Source organism: Neodiprion fabricii, chromosome 1 (assembly GCF_021155785.1).
Source record: "Neodiprion fabricii isolate iyNeoFabr1 chromosome 1, iyNeoFabr1.1, whole genome shotgun sequence".
Classification (NCBI taxonomy): domain Eukaryota; kingdom Metazoa; phylum Arthropoda; class Insecta; order Hymenoptera; family Diprionidae; genus Neodiprion; species Neodiprion fabricii.
Genome location: NC_060239.1, coordinates 23,395,748 through 23,415,586, shown reverse-complemented (window position 1 = coordinate 23,415,586; position 19,839 = coordinate 23,395,748). Strand labels below are relative to the sequence as shown.

At 34.1% G+C, this 19,839-nt stretch overlaps 5 protein-coding genes across 7 annotated transcripts in view; 3 read left to right on the top strand and 2 right to left on the bottom strand.

Annotated features, from left to right (window-relative positions):
• The first annotated feature begins 753 nt into the window (after positions 1-753).
• Positions 754-5,719, top strand: LOC124187856 (glutathione hydrolase 7-like). Its single transcript, XM_046580043.1, has 10 exons — positions 754-859; positions 1,012-1,032; positions 1,876-2,045; positions 2,315-2,466; positions 3,031-3,110; positions 3,350-3,622; positions 3,744-4,019; positions 4,097-4,163; positions 4,270-4,497; positions 4,652-5,719. The coding sequence occupies exons 1-10, from the start codon at positions 754-756 to the stop codon at positions 4,887-4,889; spliced, it is 1,611 nt and encodes a 536-aa protein (XP_046435999.1). The 3' UTR covers positions 4,890-5,719.
• LOC124180450 (GDP-fucose transporter 1) lies at positions 5,216-8,294 on the bottom strand. The gene is made up of 4 exons (XM_046565973.1): positions 8,085-8,294; positions 7,646-7,850; positions 7,010-7,148; positions 5,216-6,736 (listed from the first exon to the last, which is right to left on the bottom strand). Exons 1-4 carry the CDS (start codon positions 8,147-8,149, stop codon positions 6,144-6,146), a joined length of 1,002 nt encoding a protein of 333 aa, XP_046421929.1. The 5' UTR covers positions 8,150-8,294; the 3' UTR covers positions 5,216-6,143.
• A 281-nt stretch (positions 8,295-8,575) lies between these two features.
• LOC124180344 (bifunctional peptidase and (3S)-lysyl hydroxylase JMJD7) lies at positions 8,576-11,549 on the top strand. Of its 2 annotated transcripts, XM_046565794.1 has the most exons (6): positions 8,576-8,793; positions 9,285-9,776; positions 10,045-10,237; positions 10,504-10,629; positions 11,102-11,241; positions 11,339-11,549. In XM_046565794.1, exons 1-5 carry the CDS (start codon positions 8,598-8,600, stop codon positions 11,211-11,213), a joined length of 1,119 nt encoding a protein of 372 aa, XP_046421750.1. In that variant the 5' UTR covers positions 8,576-8,597; the 3' UTR covers positions 11,214-11,241; positions 11,339-11,549. The 2 variants fall into 2 exon arrangements, with proteins under 2 accessions (XP_046421750.1, XP_046421742.1); XM_046565786.1 differs by lacking the exons at positions 11,102-11,241; positions 11,339-11,549 and having other exon boundaries at positions 8,594-8,793; positions 9,970-10,237; positions 10,504-10,791.
• A 161-nt stretch (positions 11,550-11,710) lies between these two features.
• LOC124180446 (nuclear migration protein nudC) overlaps positions 11,711-19,839 on the top strand; it is a 140,581-nt gene continuing 132,452 nt past the window's right edge. Inside the window, exons 1-4 of the mRNA XM_046565960.1 lie at positions 11,711-11,932; positions 12,029-12,106; positions 13,209-13,418; positions 13,516-13,719. Of these exons, the coding sequence (XP_046421916.1) occupies positions 11,861-11,932; positions 12,029-12,106; positions 13,209-13,418; positions 13,516-13,719 (564 nt within the window). The 5' untranslated portion in view covers positions 11,711-11,860. The remainder of the gene's footprint in view (positions 11,933-12,028; positions 12,107-13,208; positions 13,419-13,515; positions 13,720-19,839) is intronic.
• The window catches only part of LOC124180464, a 102,078-nt gene continuing 98,227 nt past the window's right edge, over positions 15,989-19,839 (bottom strand). For both annotated transcript variants that reach the window (XM_046566021.1, XM_046566010.1), the window contains 2 exons: positions 17,829-18,093; positions 15,989-17,316 (listed from right to left, as the gene is read on the bottom strand). In XM_046566021.1, the coding sequence (XP_046421977.1) occupies positions 17,291-17,316; positions 17,829-18,093 (291 nt within the window). In that variant the 3' untranslated portion in view covers positions 15,989-17,290. The remainder of the gene's footprint in view (positions 17,317-17,828; positions 18,094-19,839) is intronic.

Sequence of the window (19,839 nt, the reverse complement as noted above, 5' to 3'; positions counted from 1 at the left end):
TATGTGCATATTATAGGTATTATATTGTTCATTGTAACACTTTTTGCCAAAAGAACATACCTATATGAGGATGAAAAGAAATGGTGTGAAAGTAAGAACCTGCCGTTTTATTCACAATTAGGGTTGACAAGTAGCTTGACTCGATTATTCTGGCATATTCACGAACAACCATTGATGTAAAATAATTGAAGACTTTTACTCTTCAAATATTACTGCCGAAAAAAACAAACTCAGTATTTTGTTCAATAAAATTCTGTTTTTGATTTTTTAATTCACTTCGTAAGTGTCAAACTTGAATAGTATTAAACAGTGAAGTAGAAACATATGCTATGTAAGCAAATAAAGAAAATACCATTGATTCTGACGTCGATATTTTTTGCATTTTATGGCAACATGAATTATACTGATTCAACTTCTCTACGCGTAAAAGAAACGTTTTCGTTGATTAGATTTTTAAAGATTTTGAGCGCTGCGTTTGTTTTTATCAAAAGTTACATTTTTCACAAGTTGCTTTTTTTGGTTGGACGTTTTGGTTTATAAATTCTGGGGAGCTCATCAATTCCCAGTAGTTGGAGACTTGACATGATTGGAAAATTTGATTTCGACATCTTCATTATATAAATTTGGTGGGTCATTGAGCAGTCATCGGGTTGTACTATTCATTGAATTGTGGTTGTAATTTCTGGTTCTGAATTGTTAGTTTTCATTGGCGGTACCACACAGTTATTTAAAATCGGTAATCGAAAATCATTGATGTTAAACCTAGAAAGTATAGAGTTAAGGCCTTTTAGCAAACTGCAACATGATCGTATAATCTTTGTCATCATCTTCATATTCAATGAAACGTTGGTGCCGAACTGTTAGAAGTTCATCTCACTGATTAACATAGTTAGTTTACAAGACTGTTCATTTCCATTTTCATAACTGTTTGATGAGTAAACTCCATTAATTAGATTTGGAGCAATATTTTCAATACTTGCATACTACACGTAAATTAATCGGTATTGTCAGCAAATGCTAATGGTTACAATGGTAATTTTTTGCTTTTTACCTTTACCCGAGCAAACTCATCCTTATATTGCGTTTATTAGGTAAACAAATGAACGAGAATGATTCAAATTTCGACAATTCATTACTCCGTTGACTTAAGAATTGAACTTTCATAGTAGAACTATTAAGGAAGTTAGTCATGTATTGAAAATCATCAACAATGTTCCGTTTTTTGACAATTTTTTTTGCACTTCTGGGTGGATAAAGTTCATGAGTGAAAGACTGTACGTATGTATGTATGTACTACTGTATACGGCGCAAAAATTTAGGCCAATTATACACAAGCGTATTCCGTGTCATTCAAGTTCACTGAACTTAACCAACAAATATTTGGTTGCTACCTGACTCCGAACGGTCGATCGGAAGCGTAAACATTGAAGGGCTTACATTGGATTTCTCATAATATATGTTATAAACGCTGGTTGATTTATCTTATGATTGTGACGAATTTCACAATCAATTAATTATCCATTTTGATAATGAATTATAACGATAGGCGTAAGTGATAAAAAAAAAATAACAAGCAAACCAAACATCATAGAATGGCAACTATTTGTGAAAATTATAAGTTTAGTTGAAATATTGCAGGGAATAAATTTTCAAGGTAGTTGTAACGTTGTAATTATAACAACTAGGCAAAACTATTAGCAACGCAGCGTGAGTGAGACACATCGTCAAAGTTTTGTAGTTTCATGTGTAGATGTGTATTGAACTAACTGTATCTCATTTTTATTTCATATTGATTCGTGCAAGTCATAATAAATTCGGTTCTCTCCAATTCTCGCGCAAAAATGATAATCTTAATTGTTCATGTATTATTTGCAGAGGGATTAACAGAGGATGCACCACTTACTCATGGGCGTAATAAAAGATTCAGACTACAATGTTACGAGGATGGGGGGCTCAAAGTTACGATCGTCACTTTTACCGTGCTAAGTATTGCAATCACTGTAGCTCTTGGGCTCGAAGTAATTTACAATGAAAATGTATCAGGGGTAAGTGATAATCCAAGTTTTTTGAATTATTCGGAAAACTGTAGCCGAAAATTCAGAAATCAATCAGAATCTCAGTCATTGTAGACAGAATAGAAAAAATGAAGGATGTTCACAATGGTAAAAAGATTACACAGTTGTTTGTGAAAATGCAGAGCTTATCAGCTACACTTCGAAATTGGAAATAGTTTTTTTTTTTTTTCAAAACCTTACCAAGAATTATTGAAGAGAGAAATTTAAAAAACACTTACTTAATTTCTCTACTTAAATAGGATAAGAGACATGGAGCTGTTGCAACTGATTCAAAAAATTGTTCGGAAATTGGAACGACCATACTAAGGAAAGGTGGAAATGCGGTAGATGCAGCAGTAGCTGCAACAATTTGTATGGCAGTGGTCAGTCCCCATAAAACAGGTCTTGGTGGGTAAGTTAGATGAGTCTTCAACATATTTGTAATAATTTCATAATATAATTTGTAACATGAGTTCAACATTACTGACCTTTATGCATGAATTTTTAGCTTTTACATAATTGAGACTTCGTAACAATATCCTTGTTGTGATTTTACTATTGCATCTAGTCAAAAATAGTCCAATATATCTAGTGATTTTGTTCTTTTTTCAAGCTTATGAATATTGCCAAAGTTTTAGGTAATATAGATTCATTGTAGGTAGATTTTCACTGTGGTAGATTTTTGGGTTGTTATGTCCTATTGTCATGACTTTTATACTGTCAAAGTTCTGTCAATTTTCAAAATATTGAAATAAAGAAACACGTCTACAACAGAATATTATAACTATCTATAAAAATATGTAATAAAAAATTTTCCTACAAAACTGATAATTGTGTGAAATGACATAACAATTTATTTTTTTTTTATTCAAAAAAGACTGTTATTACTATTTGTTTTAATAATTACTTTGGGATTTGTGATAGTATTAAACCTCTTTTCAATCGACATACAATAGTTTCAAATCTTTATTCTTAGCGGTGGTTACGCGATGATCTATAGTCACAAGGACCGAGTGAAACCGGTGGTTATTGATTTTGCAAGAAACACGAGAGACGGTACGTAATCCTGCAGTATTAGAGACATGTACAATTTATAAGCCATAATCAAATTGAACGATGTGATGTTATTCTATTTCGAAAGCGCTGTATGTCAATTACAAAACACGCAGATGTCTATATGTTTGATGTATTGAGATAAAAAGCTACATTTCTAAAAGAATAACCTGCACCATCTATTTAATTTAAGTCCCACGTTGTAAAATTTAAAAAAAAGCATGTGCTTACGTTCCAAACAGGTGTATTTGGCAGCACAAACGTTCGATTACCAGCAGTTTTGAAAGGGTTGGGGCTCACTCATTCACTGCATGGTAAACTTCCTTGGGACCAATTAGTATTACCGTCATCCAAACTGGCTCGAGAGGGATTTATAGTGAGTAACGAATTTGCTGACGAAGTGGAGAAAAATCCGAGGATTATAGAAATTTATGGTCGGCTTGACCCTGGCCAGCATCTGAAGTTGACACTGTTAGCAGATACTTTGGATATCATAGCTAAACGTGGTTTTAATGGTATAATTTCAGAAATAAGTACTACGAAAATGAAATGTAACGATTTGTTGGCATCACATGTACTAATCAAAGACGTATTAATTCTGACTCATTTTTATTTTTTCTTCTTCCATATGTAAAGAATTGTACAACGGAAGTTTGTCCCAGAAATTTCGCTCTCAATCAGTGGATTTTTCACGGCAAATGGCAAATTACAAACCGGAAATAAAAGTAGCTGATGTGATAAATTTTTATAATCATTTGGTGTATTATCCGCCAAATGCAAACTCACTCAAACATGCACTCCAAATGATCGATGCGCTTCACATACCTAATGAGAATGCATCGACTATAGAGTCACAATGTCTTGTTGCTGACGTTTTGGTAAACAATACATATTCAAAAGCTGGATCAGAGGGTGCGTAATAATTAATTTCACCTAAGATACATTACGACTTGAACATATTTATATGTAATAGGATCTGATTTCCATAGGAATGGAGGAACGATTTAGCAATGTCGTCGTAATGGATGAAGTGGATTCCTACGTCATTATAATTACGTAAGAATTTATATAGCACAATGTATTGAAAATATTTGAAAAGTAGGTAGTGTACGAACAGACGGACTAGCACGATTCTCTTCTACAATTTTCATCCTTATTCCAGTGGTCTAAGCGCAACGTTTGGATTAGGCAAAACATCAGATGCTGGTTTTCTCAAGGACAGCGCGGCGAATAGTTTGGAAAAACTTACACCAGTTCTATTTTGCGATGCAGTATCGATATGTGGATTACGCGGGATCACTGCCACTGACGATGTGCCGCTCACTGCAGAACTTTTGTACAACCTTATGGTGCGCAAACTGAACGTTTCTAATGCTGTAGAACATCCAAGGTAAATCTCTAACACACCTGTATTGTCTGTTTCATTTTCCATTTGCTGTGTATTTTTGTGTAGATTGTTCTCTGAATTTTATTGTTCTCTGAACTAAACAATTTTGAAACGAATTTCGTGATTCTTATAACAAAGTTGGCTTTTCTACTTCAAGGTATTACATATTGCCAGATGGAATTGCTGTAGAAAGCGATTACTCGCATGTGGCAGATCCCACATTATGCAATTCTCTTAAGTTAAACACCTCCAGACAAAATGCCGATGAGATACTAAAAAGTTGCAATACCATAGTCAAGGTCAAAGACACTATGAATAGTCATTCCGATAGCCGAGGGGGTGGTCATGCTTCGAGGTTTCAACCGTCAAGAAGTTGCATTAATTGCGCAGTCTAAAATTACAGGGAGTCACAAGTAACAAAAAGAATATATGGAGACAAGAAACTATTTATAAAATTATTTATTTAAGATTTTGTACGATAATAATGAATAATAGATAGTTAACAAATTTAATATCAACAGATGCGTTATTGAATTTACTGACATAACACTATTCGCAATGTGCGTGAAGTTCAAAAATATGTATTTTCGTAATGCTGTAAAGATTGATTATGAAGAAGAAACTTGATAAATAATAGTGAGTACTAACTCAGTAATACTTTTATACCGTAGAAAGCACACAATTTATTGTTTAGATATAGAATATTATATATTTATATATTACATAGGTATATTATAGAATATTAGACACAGAAAATTTCGTTAAATCATCAAATTTTTGATACTATATATTTAATCATGTCACAATAACTAGCAAAAATAAATATGTTTTATTGATAATATTTTTAGTGTAAATGCGCGTCTTCTTTGATGTTCATTCAATTATAAAAACTTTTACAATAAATAAAATTCTATACAAACAAAAGATTCCCCAATACATATAGCTGGATCAGCATTTATAGTCAGGTTATAGGTATGTTTAAAAGAATCAGCTATTGACGTGACTTGATTGATAAATAGCTTTCCGTGAAATTGTGTTGAACATCAGATTGGCTATAAAAACCGGTTTTAAAACGTATATTTTCTAAGAGTATAGCATAAAATTAAACAGCAAAATTGCAGAAACTTCGTAGCTGACTGACCATTTTTCCAGCGAAGAAGAAATATGTTTTCATTCTACTTAGTTATAATGTATTTGATTAAAACTTAGTTTTGAGAAGTAAAAACAATTTGAAAAAACGCGTTTCAACTAGCTTGCGTTGAATATAAGAATAACAATTTCAATAGTAATTACACATGTTGCATACGGGTAAAATTCCAGAGGCAATGCGGATTGTATAGTATGTATAATATGTACAAATTAAACGAAGCCATCGATTACTTTAGATATCAATCCTCACTTTTGCTCAACTCAGTGGTATTTTAAAAAATACGGTCAAACATAGATGAACCCAGTAAAACTGTCTGTTGAATCCGAAATGAGACGTTTTTTTCGTATATTCAATCACTGGTTATATCGGAATATTTTCTACTCACTGGTCTCATGTATAAAATTGACTGGATCAGAACTATGAGAGAAATAAGTAAAAAATGATAAAATCAATACGAGTCTAACAGTAATTGTATTATAAATTCAGTAGCAATGCAGAATTACGCCCTCAGTTGGGTATATTTTTGCGAATGATGAGCAGTTTCCATATCAAGTTGCTTTATTCGAGCATAGCCAGCACTGCCGCCCAACACAATAAAATTACTCAACCACCACAATAACGGTTTATGTTCGTTGAACCAATAAGTGGCCATCACTGTTTGCGCGCATGCCTTTGCCGTCCCACTGATATTGTGTGTCAAAGGTGAAGTAACTTTTATCTGTAGGACAGTAACATAGCCAATAGCAAAGCCACAAAGGCCTCCGATGACCATTACTGTCCAAAAAAAGGGTTCTGATAATTTACTGTAATTGTAAACGACACTAAATTCTCCATTGACTAGCATTAATGGTAGGAAGAGGAAGACACTATAAACATTATTATAGTAGGAGAGTAGCCAAATTTCCTGATTCACTAGTGGCAACACTCTTTTTGTGTAAATTGAATAGAGCGATACTGACAGCGATCCAAGAACACCGAATATCGTTCCAACAACTGATAACGAGCCTGCGACATTTTCTTGATCAACGCCAAGCCAGAATCCTCCAATGATTATGCCGCAGCACAGTATACACCCAAAAGATGTTCTTTGTCCTGTTTATAAAATTATTTTCAATTAATTAGTATACTATTCAATTTTCATCTGATGTTATATTCCAAGTTTTAAGTATATCGATATTTCCTCCACCTTATTCAACTGTCGTGAAAATTATTGAGAATGAAGCAAAATGTAGCCAAGAACATAATAAATATACGAACAGATATATAACAAAAGTTACACTACGAGATTTATACTACTTTTATTAAATTGTTTTTGAAAATTCTATAATCAGTTGAAGAAAAGTTGCTAATTCCTAACATATTTACCTAGTATCGAATAGGATAAAACGACATTGAACACTGTTGTCAATGATCGCCCTAAGTAGTAGAATGCTACGCCAACATATTTCAGGCACAGATTGTTACTGGCTATCATAAAGGTGAATAGCACTGATAACGGTAGGACCTAGAGAACAGTGTGTTAGTATTCAGTAAATAACGTTTATATGGTGATTTTTATATAAATTTAAGTCGATAATAGTAGACTATAAGAACTTTCAGTTATTTTTGTTTTCGTAATATTACGACTGGCTAATTTTTCTGGCTTTCCAATCAAATGAAACATATGTGTAGAAAAATTCAGTTATAAATATCCAGGATTTCTGGCATTTGTCACGTTTGAAAATTTACCCTTACAAGATACTTTTTATTTAACAGATGGAATTTAACTACTTGTAACTTTGAGTTCGGAAATTGGAAAATTGTTTAAAATTATTGAAAAAAATTGTGACCATTTTGGAGGACTTAAATAAAATTTAAAGATATTATAAGGATCTTGAACATTTTCAAGTTATGCTGTATATTTATGTGCTCAATAATGTGTATGCCTGTGACTTTTTCAATATGTTAAGGATAGTGAAGTTGATTTTCACATGTGATGAAAGGGATAAAGAAAAGAACTACCTTTCTCACAACATCCATGCAGTAAGGATGTCCTTCAGGAAAACTGATCCTGTGTGGAAAGAATTTGGCTAGCTTGCTCCAAGTGGTACATATTAAAGCACTGACTACGCATTGAAACCAAGTAACAAATAGTGGCGCATCTAAATTGACTTCGTTACTAGAGAGGAGAGCCTTATTTACGAAAACAGTTAAAATGGAAACGATCCTGAAATGAAGTAAGAATTGTACTAGGTAAAATTTGAGAAAATCTTTTTTATCATCATATTTATTGGTAACGCAATTAAATAGTAAGATAAGTTGTGATAAAGTTAATTTTATTTTCAAGCAACAACCATGGCGCGCCAAGTTTGCCAAGAAATCATCAGAATTTAAATCGTTAATAAAAAGAAATAAACGTAAATATATGTATTTCAAATAATAATAACATAACCTAACTGACCAGTAAGTTGCAACAACAAGGGCGATGTGGATGTATTGGGAGACGAGACCAGGTTCCACTACCATTTTAAGGAATATAATTAAAAATGAACGTTAAAGTTTACTTCTCACGCTAATGCTTGATAAGAATTTTGTGACAGGTGGCATTTTTTGCTTCCTGGCGCGGACCAGATATGACACGAATCAATCGGGTGCGTCAACCGAACCCCTGCAAAGTCCCTTCTATTTAAAATTCGAATCTAATAACAGTATTTGCGGTAGGTCACCGTTGTTTCAGATTGTAAATGTTAATACTAGACAAGCTGTTTAGACGATTTATCATCGAATCAGCATCTATCCGTCATTTTCTACTGTGCTAAGTCCTTCTACAGCGTGTATTTTCGTACTCCTCCTAGTGATTATTTTTCTATTATTACAGCAGTTTCGCAGTCCGTAAAATAATATCTAGAGTCGAGAGAGATAGCCTGTGAAGTTTTCGACGGAGCAACAGAAACGCGAAATTTCAGCTGTTTCTATGCAAAACAAAACCGGTGACGACGCGACACGTGTGACATGTGTAATTCTATTAGATGTATGCGATCTGCATCAAAATTCCATCCAACCGCGCTGTTTTAAATGTTCTTCTTGTCACGTTGTTGTGGGAAAAATGTTGCCCGAAAATGAAGATAAAATAAAAAGATTCTGCAACGTGCTTTCCCAAGAATCTAGAGGTATTTTGTACATGCACGATGATGAACATAACCACGATCAACAACACGAGGATATTTCTCGAACATTTTATCGCAAAACTACTTCCCCTTTCACGTTTTTTGAAAAATTTACTGTGGAAAGCAGAGAACAAGATTTTATGGATTGTTTTATATGTCTTTGATCCGCAAATTTAGTTTTGCCTTTTGCCAATTCTTTGCGTTTTTCAATAAATTTAATTACGATAAGAGGTAAAAAACATGTATATTTAACATTTTGCCTTTTGTCTTGGCATCGTACAATTATACATCCACCTTTGGGATCTTATCACATACAATAAGTTATTGCCTTCTTCTTTTAACAACATTTCTGGTATATTTTGGAATGTATAGATGTTTGCTTAGAGCTATTAACAAGTAATACGTTCTGACAAAAACCTAATCACATTCATATATTTTTGGAAAAATACTGCATATGCAATCGGTTAAATTGTATTTTCATAATTTATTTCCAGAACTTTACTTGACCAAAAAGGTATCCGAGGTCGAAAGGTCGATTTCTCCACTCATTTTCCATCGAGAGTATGTATCCAAGAACTTACCACTGCTTATAAGAGGCGGAGTTAGCCAGTGGCCAGCGATTGGTAAATGGAATATACCATACTTCCGCGAGATACTTGGTGACAAAATTGTATCGGTTGCTGTAACACCGAACGGATATGCTGATGCAATTGCAGTAAAAGAGTCGGAAGATGGAACTGGAAAAAAAGAGTATTTTGTCATGCCGGAGGAGCGGCTCGTCCCAATGTCCACGTTCTTGGATGCATTGGAAAGTCCAACTCAGGGAAATGTCTATTATATCCAAAAACAAAACTCTAACTTCAACGAAGATTTCCCTGAATTGTGGTCGGATGCTGGAACTGACATTTCATGGGCTACTGAGACTTTCGGAAAAAATCCAGATGCCGTTAATTTTTGGATGGGCGATCAGAGAGCTGTTACATCAAGTAATATTGTTCAGGTCTTGTAGTTGATAGTGGACAAAGAATTTCTACAAAGCATATTTCTGAGATCCTGTCAGAATAGAGGCTTCTAAACAATATCAAGCAAAAGCGCGATATACCTAATACAATAGAATAAGGTGGAGCTCACAATTTTATAGTGTTCTAAGTCCATAATCAATAACATTATTTTCTACAGTGCACAAAGACCCATACGAAAATATTTACTGCGTCATAGCAGGTGAAAAGGAATTTGTGTTACATCCACCCACAGATTTACCATGGATTCCTTACAAGAATTATCCACCCGCAAATTACCGTGAAATAAAACCAGGGGAATGGTTGATTGACCCAATCATTACAGAGTCAACAATAGATGAATTCTTGGAGGAAAGAAATGATTTTCAGTTGGATTTTAACGCTATACCCTGGATATCGATTGATCCTTTAAACCCAGATTACATGAGGTGAGTAACGTAATATTAAAAAAATGTTTATCAAAATTTGAAATTAGTAATTTCATTAATGAGTGTATTGAATTTATATCGGTTCAACAGAGTGACATGTACAAAGGCGGTGTTAGCTTCGATAAATGAGTCTTGAAGAAAACAGCAAGCGATGCCTGAATAAATATTATCTATACAGTGTCTGTACATCAACAGCTGAGCCAGTATCAATTGTCAATTGATTTTCAATTTACTTTGTTATACTGATTAAATATTTCCAATTACAGATATCCAGCTTATAAGAATGCAAATACACTCAGAGTAACAGTGTGTGAAGGTGACGTTTTATATTTGCCTTCGCTGTGGTTTCACCATGTCACACAGTCACATGCATGTATTGCAGTGAATTACTGGTACGATATGGAGTATGATATAAAGTACGCTTACTACAAAGCTTTGGAGGCCTTGTGTAAGTAGACGATTGGAGTTAAGGGTTCGAATCACATCGTGATCAAAATTTCAATTTGACTTAGTATATTATTTCTAACACTTAACTCCAGTTGCGTTCATAGGGCTAAAAAAAAAAACAAGTAAATAATAGAATAAAGTTAGTCTTTTGTAAATAGGTACATGTTGCCGGTTCTTAACACCTTGTAGAATTTGGAGGTGAACGAAACCAATGCTTTTATTTTTTGAATGTAGTGACACTTGTACTGAAGATGGATTATTTACGGGTAAATCCGCCTGCGCATCGGCAATTTGAAGTCAGTCGCTGATCTCTATATAACAGACAGTGCTTGTTATCGGTATTTTTTTAGTCCCATGCCCCTGGTGTATAAGAAACAAATATCAAACGTTAAATGTTAAAACAGTTGCTGATTGAAGGATGGGTCTTGCCGTATTTTCACGAAACAATCCGTATATTAATGAAAAGATAAATCTTCAAGATCGCGCCTTATTCTATGCTACCCACCGTACGTCTGGAACATCGCGATGACAGCACCACGGGAAAAGTGAAGTGCAAGGTCCGTGGTAGTATGCATGATTTGAAAAGTTAGATACGATCATGAATTTAGATATGACGCTGTATCGACGGATAATGTATCTTCTGTCAATGACCAGGTTTCAAGGCCACGTCGACCATTTCGTTGACCACGACCATGTGATGATTTGCACACTTTAAAACAAATCCGCCACTTGACCTCGAACGCAATTGGTTGAAAATCCAAGATGGCCTTCACACGGATTAGGCACGCGATTGGTTCTTTGAGTTGGGTGCATAGATATGGGCGCGTTCCGAAACTAGTTGCTAAGAACTCTGGAAGACAGAGACAGAGCTAGTCACAAATTCGGCCACACAACAGAGATGAAAAATTACTGATAGCACCGAAGCTAATTTCGGAACGCACTCTATACAGAGTTTAGTGGAACACACCTTCTCATCTTCCTACATCGTGGTGTACTGTGCGCGTAGTTCGTCATTTGTCTGCAGCTACGATTGGCGTACTGCACGTTTCCAGAATCGTCGTTTCTCAGGCAACTGTCAAGTGTGTATCGCGCATTTATCATTTTGTAGTAGTAAAAGTTACAACTGGTGTGATATCGATATTTTGGGAATCAAAGATAGGATAAAGATTAGAAAACATGCCGAAGGAAGAGCAATTTGACGGAATGCTGCTGGCGATGGCTCAGCAACACGAGGGAGGCGTACAAGACGTAAGATTTGCGTTGTTTGTCACGATCACATAACCTCTAAGTCAGCCCGGTAATTCACTCTGGTTTCTCTGAAACGAGGATTTTCATTGTTTACAGCTTTTGGATACGATATTCAGTTTCTTGGCTCGAAAGACTGATTTCTACACTGGAGGTGGTGAGGGCGCAGCAGAAAAGGTATTTTCTCTAATATTTATCGTACACGTTTGTATGGCATAGTTTTCGATTGACCCGGTTTCTCGCTTCAACCCTACTGACTTACCTGCCTTAGTTTGCAGGTGACAAGCCAACATGTAATTTTTTGTCACCTACTAAATTCCCAAATTGTCACTATGTTGGATAACGATACTAAAGACAAGTATCAACTAACCTAACCTAATTTAACCTCACAAAAACTTGTATTTCACCATCTATCTGCACAAACGTTTCATCAATGCAAGGCTTATGATACTCAATAATAAGTCCATGACAAGTCGCTGTTGTTTGTTTGATTTTACAGCTGTGCTGTATTAATTATGGCCCTAAATTATTGTCAACGCCTTTTAGTCACCAGGCCAGGTACAACGAATAAACTGAATTCATTGAGGCGTGATACAGACTTTGTTTTAGAGTATTGTTTCCCAATGTTTCCAAACTGTTTATCACCTCATTAGTATGATTGTCATATTTGGATAAATATTATTCCTATCGATATGTTTATTATAAAGACATTTTCATCGATGCCATGGAATCAGATTATTGTATACGACAGGTCTGAATGAAAATGAGAACTGCACTGTTCAATAAATACTTTTAAGGATTTGAGTACTGTTGAATAATAGTTTCTTGACCTCGTTAGTTGTTGAGTAAATATTATTCTTGGATATGAAGGTCAGTAAAAAAAAAAAAAAAGAACAGTTTTTTTTTGTCAACGTTTCAGCCCAGATGGGGGCCCTTCTCAGAACAATTATATTTAGGAACATCTGTCAGAATCAGAAATAACGGCGACGATGCAGATTATACTGCACTCTAATACATAGCATTGTGCATAACGCACCTGGAATGTTAACATTTTGTTGCATCTCAATATTCATTTGAATCTCAAACATGAAACTTGAACATTTGTCATGAAATTAAAATTGGTGAATTGAAATTTAGTTTTTGCATAAATATCATCTTTTATAGTAGCGTATGAATGTTGTGATTAGAATTTTGTCCACGTTTAATTTTATTTTCGCAAAGATGGACACGCATGCACCGAGAATTTTTCTGACATGTTCTATTTCTTGGCCTGTTATAGCTTGTGATGAGTAAATTTAAGAAACATGAGGCAACTGCAGTAAATAAAGTATCAGCTGAGAAGGCAGAGCGAGCTGAGCAAGAAAGGAGACGTAAGGAAAGAGCAGAGCGAAAGAAGAAAGAAGAGGAAGAACAGTTCAAAAGCGAGTCAAAGATTGTTGAATTGACAGACGAACAAGCAGTCGAGCTGCAAGCTGAGCTCGACAGCAAAGTAAGATCATGATAACTGACAAATGATTTTCGAAACCAGACCTCACCATGCAGTTGTGAACAAAAATGTAAAATATAAATATCGTAACTTTTTTCAGAAAGTATCTACCGAGCCACCAGCTGTTGCCGGACCTAGCGGAGATATTGCACAAGTAAAGACTGAGGAAGTTGGTAGTGGTAAACCAGAGAAAGATGATGATGAGGAAGAAGATGAAAAGGAGAAGGGGAAATTGAAGCCTAACAGCGGTAATGGTGCTGACATGCCTAACTACAGGTGGACACAGACTCTTCAAGAAGTTGAGGTGAGTTTTTGAACAGTTTTTAACTTTCAAGTAAAGCTAAAATAAGGGAAATCTGTCCGCGTACCATTTCTTCTTTTATAATTATTCCCCCCCCCCCCCCCCCCGCGCATTTATGTACAAAAGTTGTACATTTTTAACGAAAAATTAATTTTTAGCTTCAAACGGTCGCTCTTGCATTAAAAAAAAAAAAATCGGAACACGGCAAAGAGGATAAACTATCTCCAAATTTGAAGCAAAACGCTTGAGCCAAAATATACGTGTTTGCCAAAAAAAATTTATCTATATTTTTGATATCAAAATGCAATTTCAAATTTCAAATTCGGCACAAACGTCTCCTTCTAGTGGCTAAATCTTCAAAAGTAATTCAACGAACAAAGAGGTATAGGAAAGGCCATGAAACACCCTTTAAACTGATGTGATACATTCTTTTCTTATGATTGTTTTTCCGTAAATTTCAATGTCAGATTCTTTAACCTTGCCTCTTATTATCGGCTGCCAATTTTAACAGTCTAAAAAATTATCTTTCTATTCCATTTTTAATTGTATATCGACGCACAAATTTAAAAAAAAGACCCGCGATCGGATCTTTGTGAATAAAATCAATCTTGTCTTACAACGGAACATACCAAAGTTTGAAGTTCTTTTTTTAAATTACCGTTCTTCAAATACTCAAAATGTGGTTTCTTTTTAGCCGAACTCATTCGGAATCGTAATTTACTTTTCATATTGTCAATTTACTGCATGAACACTTTTTCCTCATCAGAAGAAATATTTCCATTTTCAATATGTAAAAAAAACCAGATAAAGTTTAAATTATATTTTTCAATATTTGTAGAATAGTAACTTAACAATGAATCCTATACCTTGGTGTGTACCACCATGAGGCAAGAGGATCGAATTTTTTTAAATAGATTTGACCGTACCTCCATTTCGAATATTGATTAGTTAATGTTCAGCTAGTAAACGAATATAACCATATTTTTTTTAGAATTCTAAAGACACAGTCAACGGTAAAAAGTAAGGTCAAAGAATTCACCCAATGAAATTCATTTCCAGAGGGTATTTCATGCCCTTTTCGATATCTCTCGATTTTCTTCAATTATATTCATTACCATTGAAGATGTATGTAGTAGAAGAAGAGCGTGTGTGCAAAATTGTAAATTTGCAATTATATTCTGAAGTCGAGAATATGGATGCAAAGTTTTTTTCTTCAAACACCTATCGCTTTTTTCCGATGAATATTTTACCAGCAAAGTATTCGGTTCGATACGGAATGTCTCATATACACCTTCTTAAAAAAATTCGTCATTTAAAATTTTTAAAGCAGGCTCGTGATAGTGTAGAAATTTTTACCTAGTTCTTGGCAAAATACAGTATGTAAATAAGACGAAGTAATAATTCATATTTTGTATTTTGTAATGAGTATACACGGAGAGAAAAATCTGAGAAAAATTACCCTGCTGTTACTAATCGTGATGTAAAAGACACCTAAGATTTTTCTCTCCGTGTACAGTATTTTATAAAGTACTACAAGAATTAGAAAAAAAAATATGTTTCCATTTCAACAAGTATCTTTAACTCATCGTCTCTTTGTCATCGGTTCTCTACAATAACCACGTTGTATGAATTACGTAATTGAAAAATTTCGCATTACGCAAAAAATACGAACATTATTTGCAGTATGATTTCGTAATTGCTGTATGTCTAACATTATTAGTCAATTTTTACTTCTGAAATTACAAATATTTGTCAAAGAGTATTCATTAGGCACAAAAATTCCATACTTACCTTATAATATTGAAAAATCGATATCGGGCGTGAAAAATTTATTTAGGTAATAATAAAATATACGTGTCCGCTTATTTCGGCCAAGGAAGAAGTTACTTCAGTTCTGGAATATAACCACCGATTTTATCTTCGATTGTTCTTAACATTCCATGGAAGTATTTTAATTTTTCGTACGATCAGAAATGACTTCATTTCGCGTGTTGCGCAATGTTTTTCGTTGTTTTGAAATTCTTTGATCGACTAGTAGTAAAATGTTGACTATTACTTATGTAAAAATACGACCTCCGCTCCGATGAGTGTCGGAATTTTTTCGTTATAATTATCTGAGCATTCTTATTACGCATTTTATAAAAAAATACGCATTATGTCACTTGCGAATGTTAAAACGAGGCAAGGATTGTGACATTCGAATAGGAATCGATAATCGTTGGATTTATACGAGTGGCAAAGAGGGAGGGGATAAGAATAAAACACTTGGCGATAATAATTCGAGAGTTTCTTGTTCAATCGATGATTAATTAATACACAAGTAATATCACAGATACAAAGAATGATGATGCAACCATCCTTTATCAATTATCGATCAATGAAATTCCACGTTCTTTTTGTTTTGTATACTTTGTTTTCAAATTATCTCGCACGCTGCCTTCACACGTTGGTTCGAGACATCGCCTCCAAGTTTGATTTAGACTTTGTAAAAAGTTAGTAACAATTAAATTATTAACTCTAAATTACATATCTAATTAAAGAATCTTAATTAACGATGTAATCAAGCTGCATCTGGGTTCTATAATAATAATAATTATTGTTATTGTTGTTATTACTATTATTATTATTATTATTACTGCTACTGCTACTGCTACTGCTACCGCTACTACTACTACTATTGCTATTTTTTGTTTATTTTTCTTTTCAAATTTTCTCATCGTAGATACAATTTCATATACTCGAACGTCAGAGAAATCTGCGGAATGTTCAACGATGCGAAAGTATACTAAATTTTACCTTTACATCAAAAGCTTTCTGAACGGGTAGGTTTATATGGTTTACATAAATGTTTGCTAAACTATCCTGGAACCGCTGTTATAACATATTACTTGTATGATTTTTTTTTTCTTTTTTTTCTCCTTTTTTTTATCGAAAGATAATAAATAATGTTGTTAATTTGATTGTGTATCATATATTCAATATTCGTTTAAACAACAAGGGCTTGGCTTGCGTTTGATTTCTCAATTCTGCTATATTTTCTTTTGTCGGTTGGTTTCGGCGATTGCTTTTGTCTTTGTATTTTTTTTTTTTTTTTCTTACAAGTTTGTTTTTTCGTTTCGTTCTTTTTTTCTTCATTTATAAATTATTACGAATCTAAAAGGCCTTATCGAAGTACACGGCACACAGCGCGCTCATTACATAAATGTAATTACTAATTTCACGTACCACACATTTAACACAGTGCAATACAGCCTTAAATCTATCATATTATATAGATTGATAACATACTATACGTTATTGAACTAATATTCTACTATACATAATATTGAATTCATTGAAATCCGTACTTATTCGGATTCTTGTTTGTTTTCGATGTCGAGTAGCAAATTTTCAATTTATTATGTCGTTCGATTAATTTCGTATCAAATACCGTATCAATATATTATAATCTATTCTTCTTTTTCTTCTTATTCTTCTTATCCTAAGAATTTTCTTCTTCTTTTGCTTCTGCTTCTGCTTCTGCTTCCTCGTCCTCTTCTTCTTCGGTGTTTATATTACGATGATGCTCTCGCGTTTAATTGTACTTGTCGCGAGCTCTCACTGTAACACAAGTAAAACAGGTTTTTTTTTTTTTATTAAAATGATTAGTATTCTCTTTATTTCGTATACGAATTAGAAATTCAACAATTGAAGCAATTTTTTATACACAATTAATAAATTATTCAGAATTCTGTTATTGTTAAGAAAACTGTGAAAAATTTTACTATTTGTTTACGAATGAAGTCCGTTAACATTGAAATTTACACATATGGCTTAATTTTCGTATGCTATACCTACGTTACGAGAATCAATTTGGATATTAAAGATTTCTAGTACAAATGCTACTTTGTATGCTTGTCTCTGTCAAACGACACAGTTCCTAATTTCTGCGATCAAAGAAGATTGATTATCGGTTAAATCTTTTTTCGACACAGTTTTTCAAGAATTTTCCAACCAAGTATCTTTCAAACGAAAAAGACAACGGAGGGTGTAGAAATGAAAAGTAAGAAAAATACTAGTCCTGAGTAAACGGGATTAACAACAGTGATGAAAATAGCAATTGATTTACTTACTTTCCATATAAAGAACGCCGGCGAGTAATCCAACCATGAACAAAAAGCTCATGGTGCAAATGAGTACGGTCAATTGGTTTCTCGCGCACCATGACTTTTTGTAAACCTTTGTGGGCCTACCGAGACCGTTTACGACTGTAAAATGTGTGCTACTGGCTACGGATACTGTGTCGATAGGTTTTGGCGATGTCACAGTAGGCGGATAGAGCGCTGCTAGTGTCGCCAAATTAGCTGCTGTCAAAAGCAGAGTTCCCGACGCCGCGCTCTGTGAACAGAAGAGAAGAAATTTTTACAGTCTTATAGCTTTGTTCGAAATTAATTACAGCGGTTGTTTGATTTTTTTTTCCATCTACAGAATATTATTAGGAGAATAAAATGAGACTGAAGTTAGGTGACGTTTTATTTTATAATCACACTTGGAAATAGTCAAGTTACGTTTTACTTTATTGTGGTTCACCGTTTTTCAGACGTTCCTTTTATTTCGAAATTAAGATTTTTATAAAAATTGACTCATTGAAATTACGGACTCTGCGACTAATGCCAATTGTTTGCGATTTGTTTTTGATAAACATCTGCCATGATATTAACGCACAATTGCGGTAATAAGTGAATTAACATTCGGCAGGCTGTTAAACAGTAATTACTTTTTCTTCGAAATTATTGTTACAAAAAAAAAAATATTTAATTCCAATTTCAAGCAATGAAAAATGCACTTTTGTCTTGGATTTAAAAATCTCTCGATATGATAACGAAATACCTTGTCGCGAAGGAATAATTATTGTTAAAAAATTGTTTAGCTTTTTCTCTTCTTCTCTGGGCAAGACTAACGATAAGAGATTACATCCACTTTTAGAAAGTTTTCCACCGTGTTGCTAATTTTTTGCTGTAACGCTGAAAAATGAAATTGTTCAAAAATGAATATTTATGTAACCAACTTGACTGGAAGTGTATTTTCTCCTTTCTGAAAAAAATGCGCTGAAGAAAAAATGGAAAAAAGCAGCTATGTGCTTCCGGTATTATAAGCATCGTGCAGGCAGCCAGCGACGTCTGCTAATATTACTTATGACCTCACTCACTCAGCTTTCGCTTTCTCAGTCTTTGATCCCGATGGATTTTACGCTTTGCATTCGCATTATTATATCTTAGACGCCTATCAGGGAAAGAAGTCGTTCGACGAATCGTTTCTCTGACTTATTTACGTCGAAAGGGGTGCAAAATCGCGTTTGTTTTATCAAATTATCATACTTGCAAGTTACGAAGATCTTTTTGAAAATATAAAAATAGAAAACAGTCGAATCGTTAACGAGGGACTGTATCATCGGATATCCATGCTTAATTTCAAATTGATTCAAAATTGTTGACTTTTCTTTTAACATATTGGTGCGGTTAAATATGTAATTTAACAGAATTGCACCGATATTGTTTATGATCAACAAATGGCAATACCGAAATGAATACTGAGAAAAAAAAGTAAAATTTTTTTCAACGACTTCGTGGAAAATAGTTTACTGTGTGAAACGAGTCATCCTTGAGCGAAATCGAACGAATCTATAAAATTTTTGACAATTTTGAAATAACCCATCGATATCCAAGCCTTCGTTTATACGCACCCACAATTCCAGTATTTACTATATTTGTATAAACATACGAGCCAACCAATCTTCAATACGTTGATCCAAGGTGAAAGAGAAGAGATTTTCTTATTTACCGCTGGGATTGTTTTATCGTTACAAATTCCCCTCCTTTCTTTCTCGAATTGAAACGCCCGAAGTAGTCGATCAGCCTGACCTGTTTTATTCGCGAAAATCGGGTCCTCGGCCGCGATTTGCGAATCAATCATGCAGAGCCGCGCATTCGTCGATATTGAAAGTTGGTGGGACCAGTTTTGCCAATGGCGTTTATTCTCTCTAAATTTTATTTGTGTGAAACATTGCGAACTCACCAAAGCCTTCGGCAATATACACACACATATATATATATTTTTTTTCTCCTCTCGATAGTATAAACCTGC

Excerpts from the sequence above, each read along its gene's own strand:
- LOC124187856 (XM_046580043.1), top strand. The coding sequence starts at position 754 with ATGTTAAACCTAGAAAGTATAGAGTTAAGGCCTTTTAGCAAACTGCAA. Across the intron at positions 2,046-2,314 it reads ACAATGAAAATGTATCAGGG|GATAAGAGACATGGAGCTGT; the intron begins GTAAGTGATAAT and ends CTACTTAAATAG. Across the intron at positions 2,467-3,030 it reads CATAAAACAGGTCTTGGTGG|CGGTGGTTACGCGATGATCT; the intron begins GTAAGTTAGATG and ends CTTTATTCTTAG.
- LOC124180450 (XM_046565973.1), bottom strand. The coding sequence starts at position 8,149 with ATGGTAGTGGAACCTGGTCTCGTCTCCCAATACATCCACATCGCCCTT. Across the intron at positions 7,851-8,084 it reads CTTGTTGTTGCAACTTACTG|GATCGTTTCCATTTTAACTG; the intron begins GTCAGTTAGGTT and ends ACTTCATTTCAG. Across the intron at positions 7,149-7,645 it reads GCATGGATGTTGTGAGAAAG|GTCCTACCGTTATCAGTGCT; the intron begins GTAGTTCTTTTC and ends ACTGTTCTCTAG.
- LOC124180344 (XM_046565786.1), top strand. The coding sequence starts at position 8,598 with ATGCAAAACAAAACCGGTGACGACGCGACACGTGTGACATGTGTAATT. Across the intron at positions 8,794-9,284 it reads GCTTTCCCAAGAATCTAGAG|AACTTTACTTGACCAAAAAG; the intron begins GTATTTTGTACA and ends ATTTATTTCCAG. Across the intron at positions 9,777-9,969 it reads TCAGAGAGCTGTTACATCAA|TGCACAAAGACCCATACGAA; the intron begins GTAATATTGTTC and ends TATTTTCTACAG.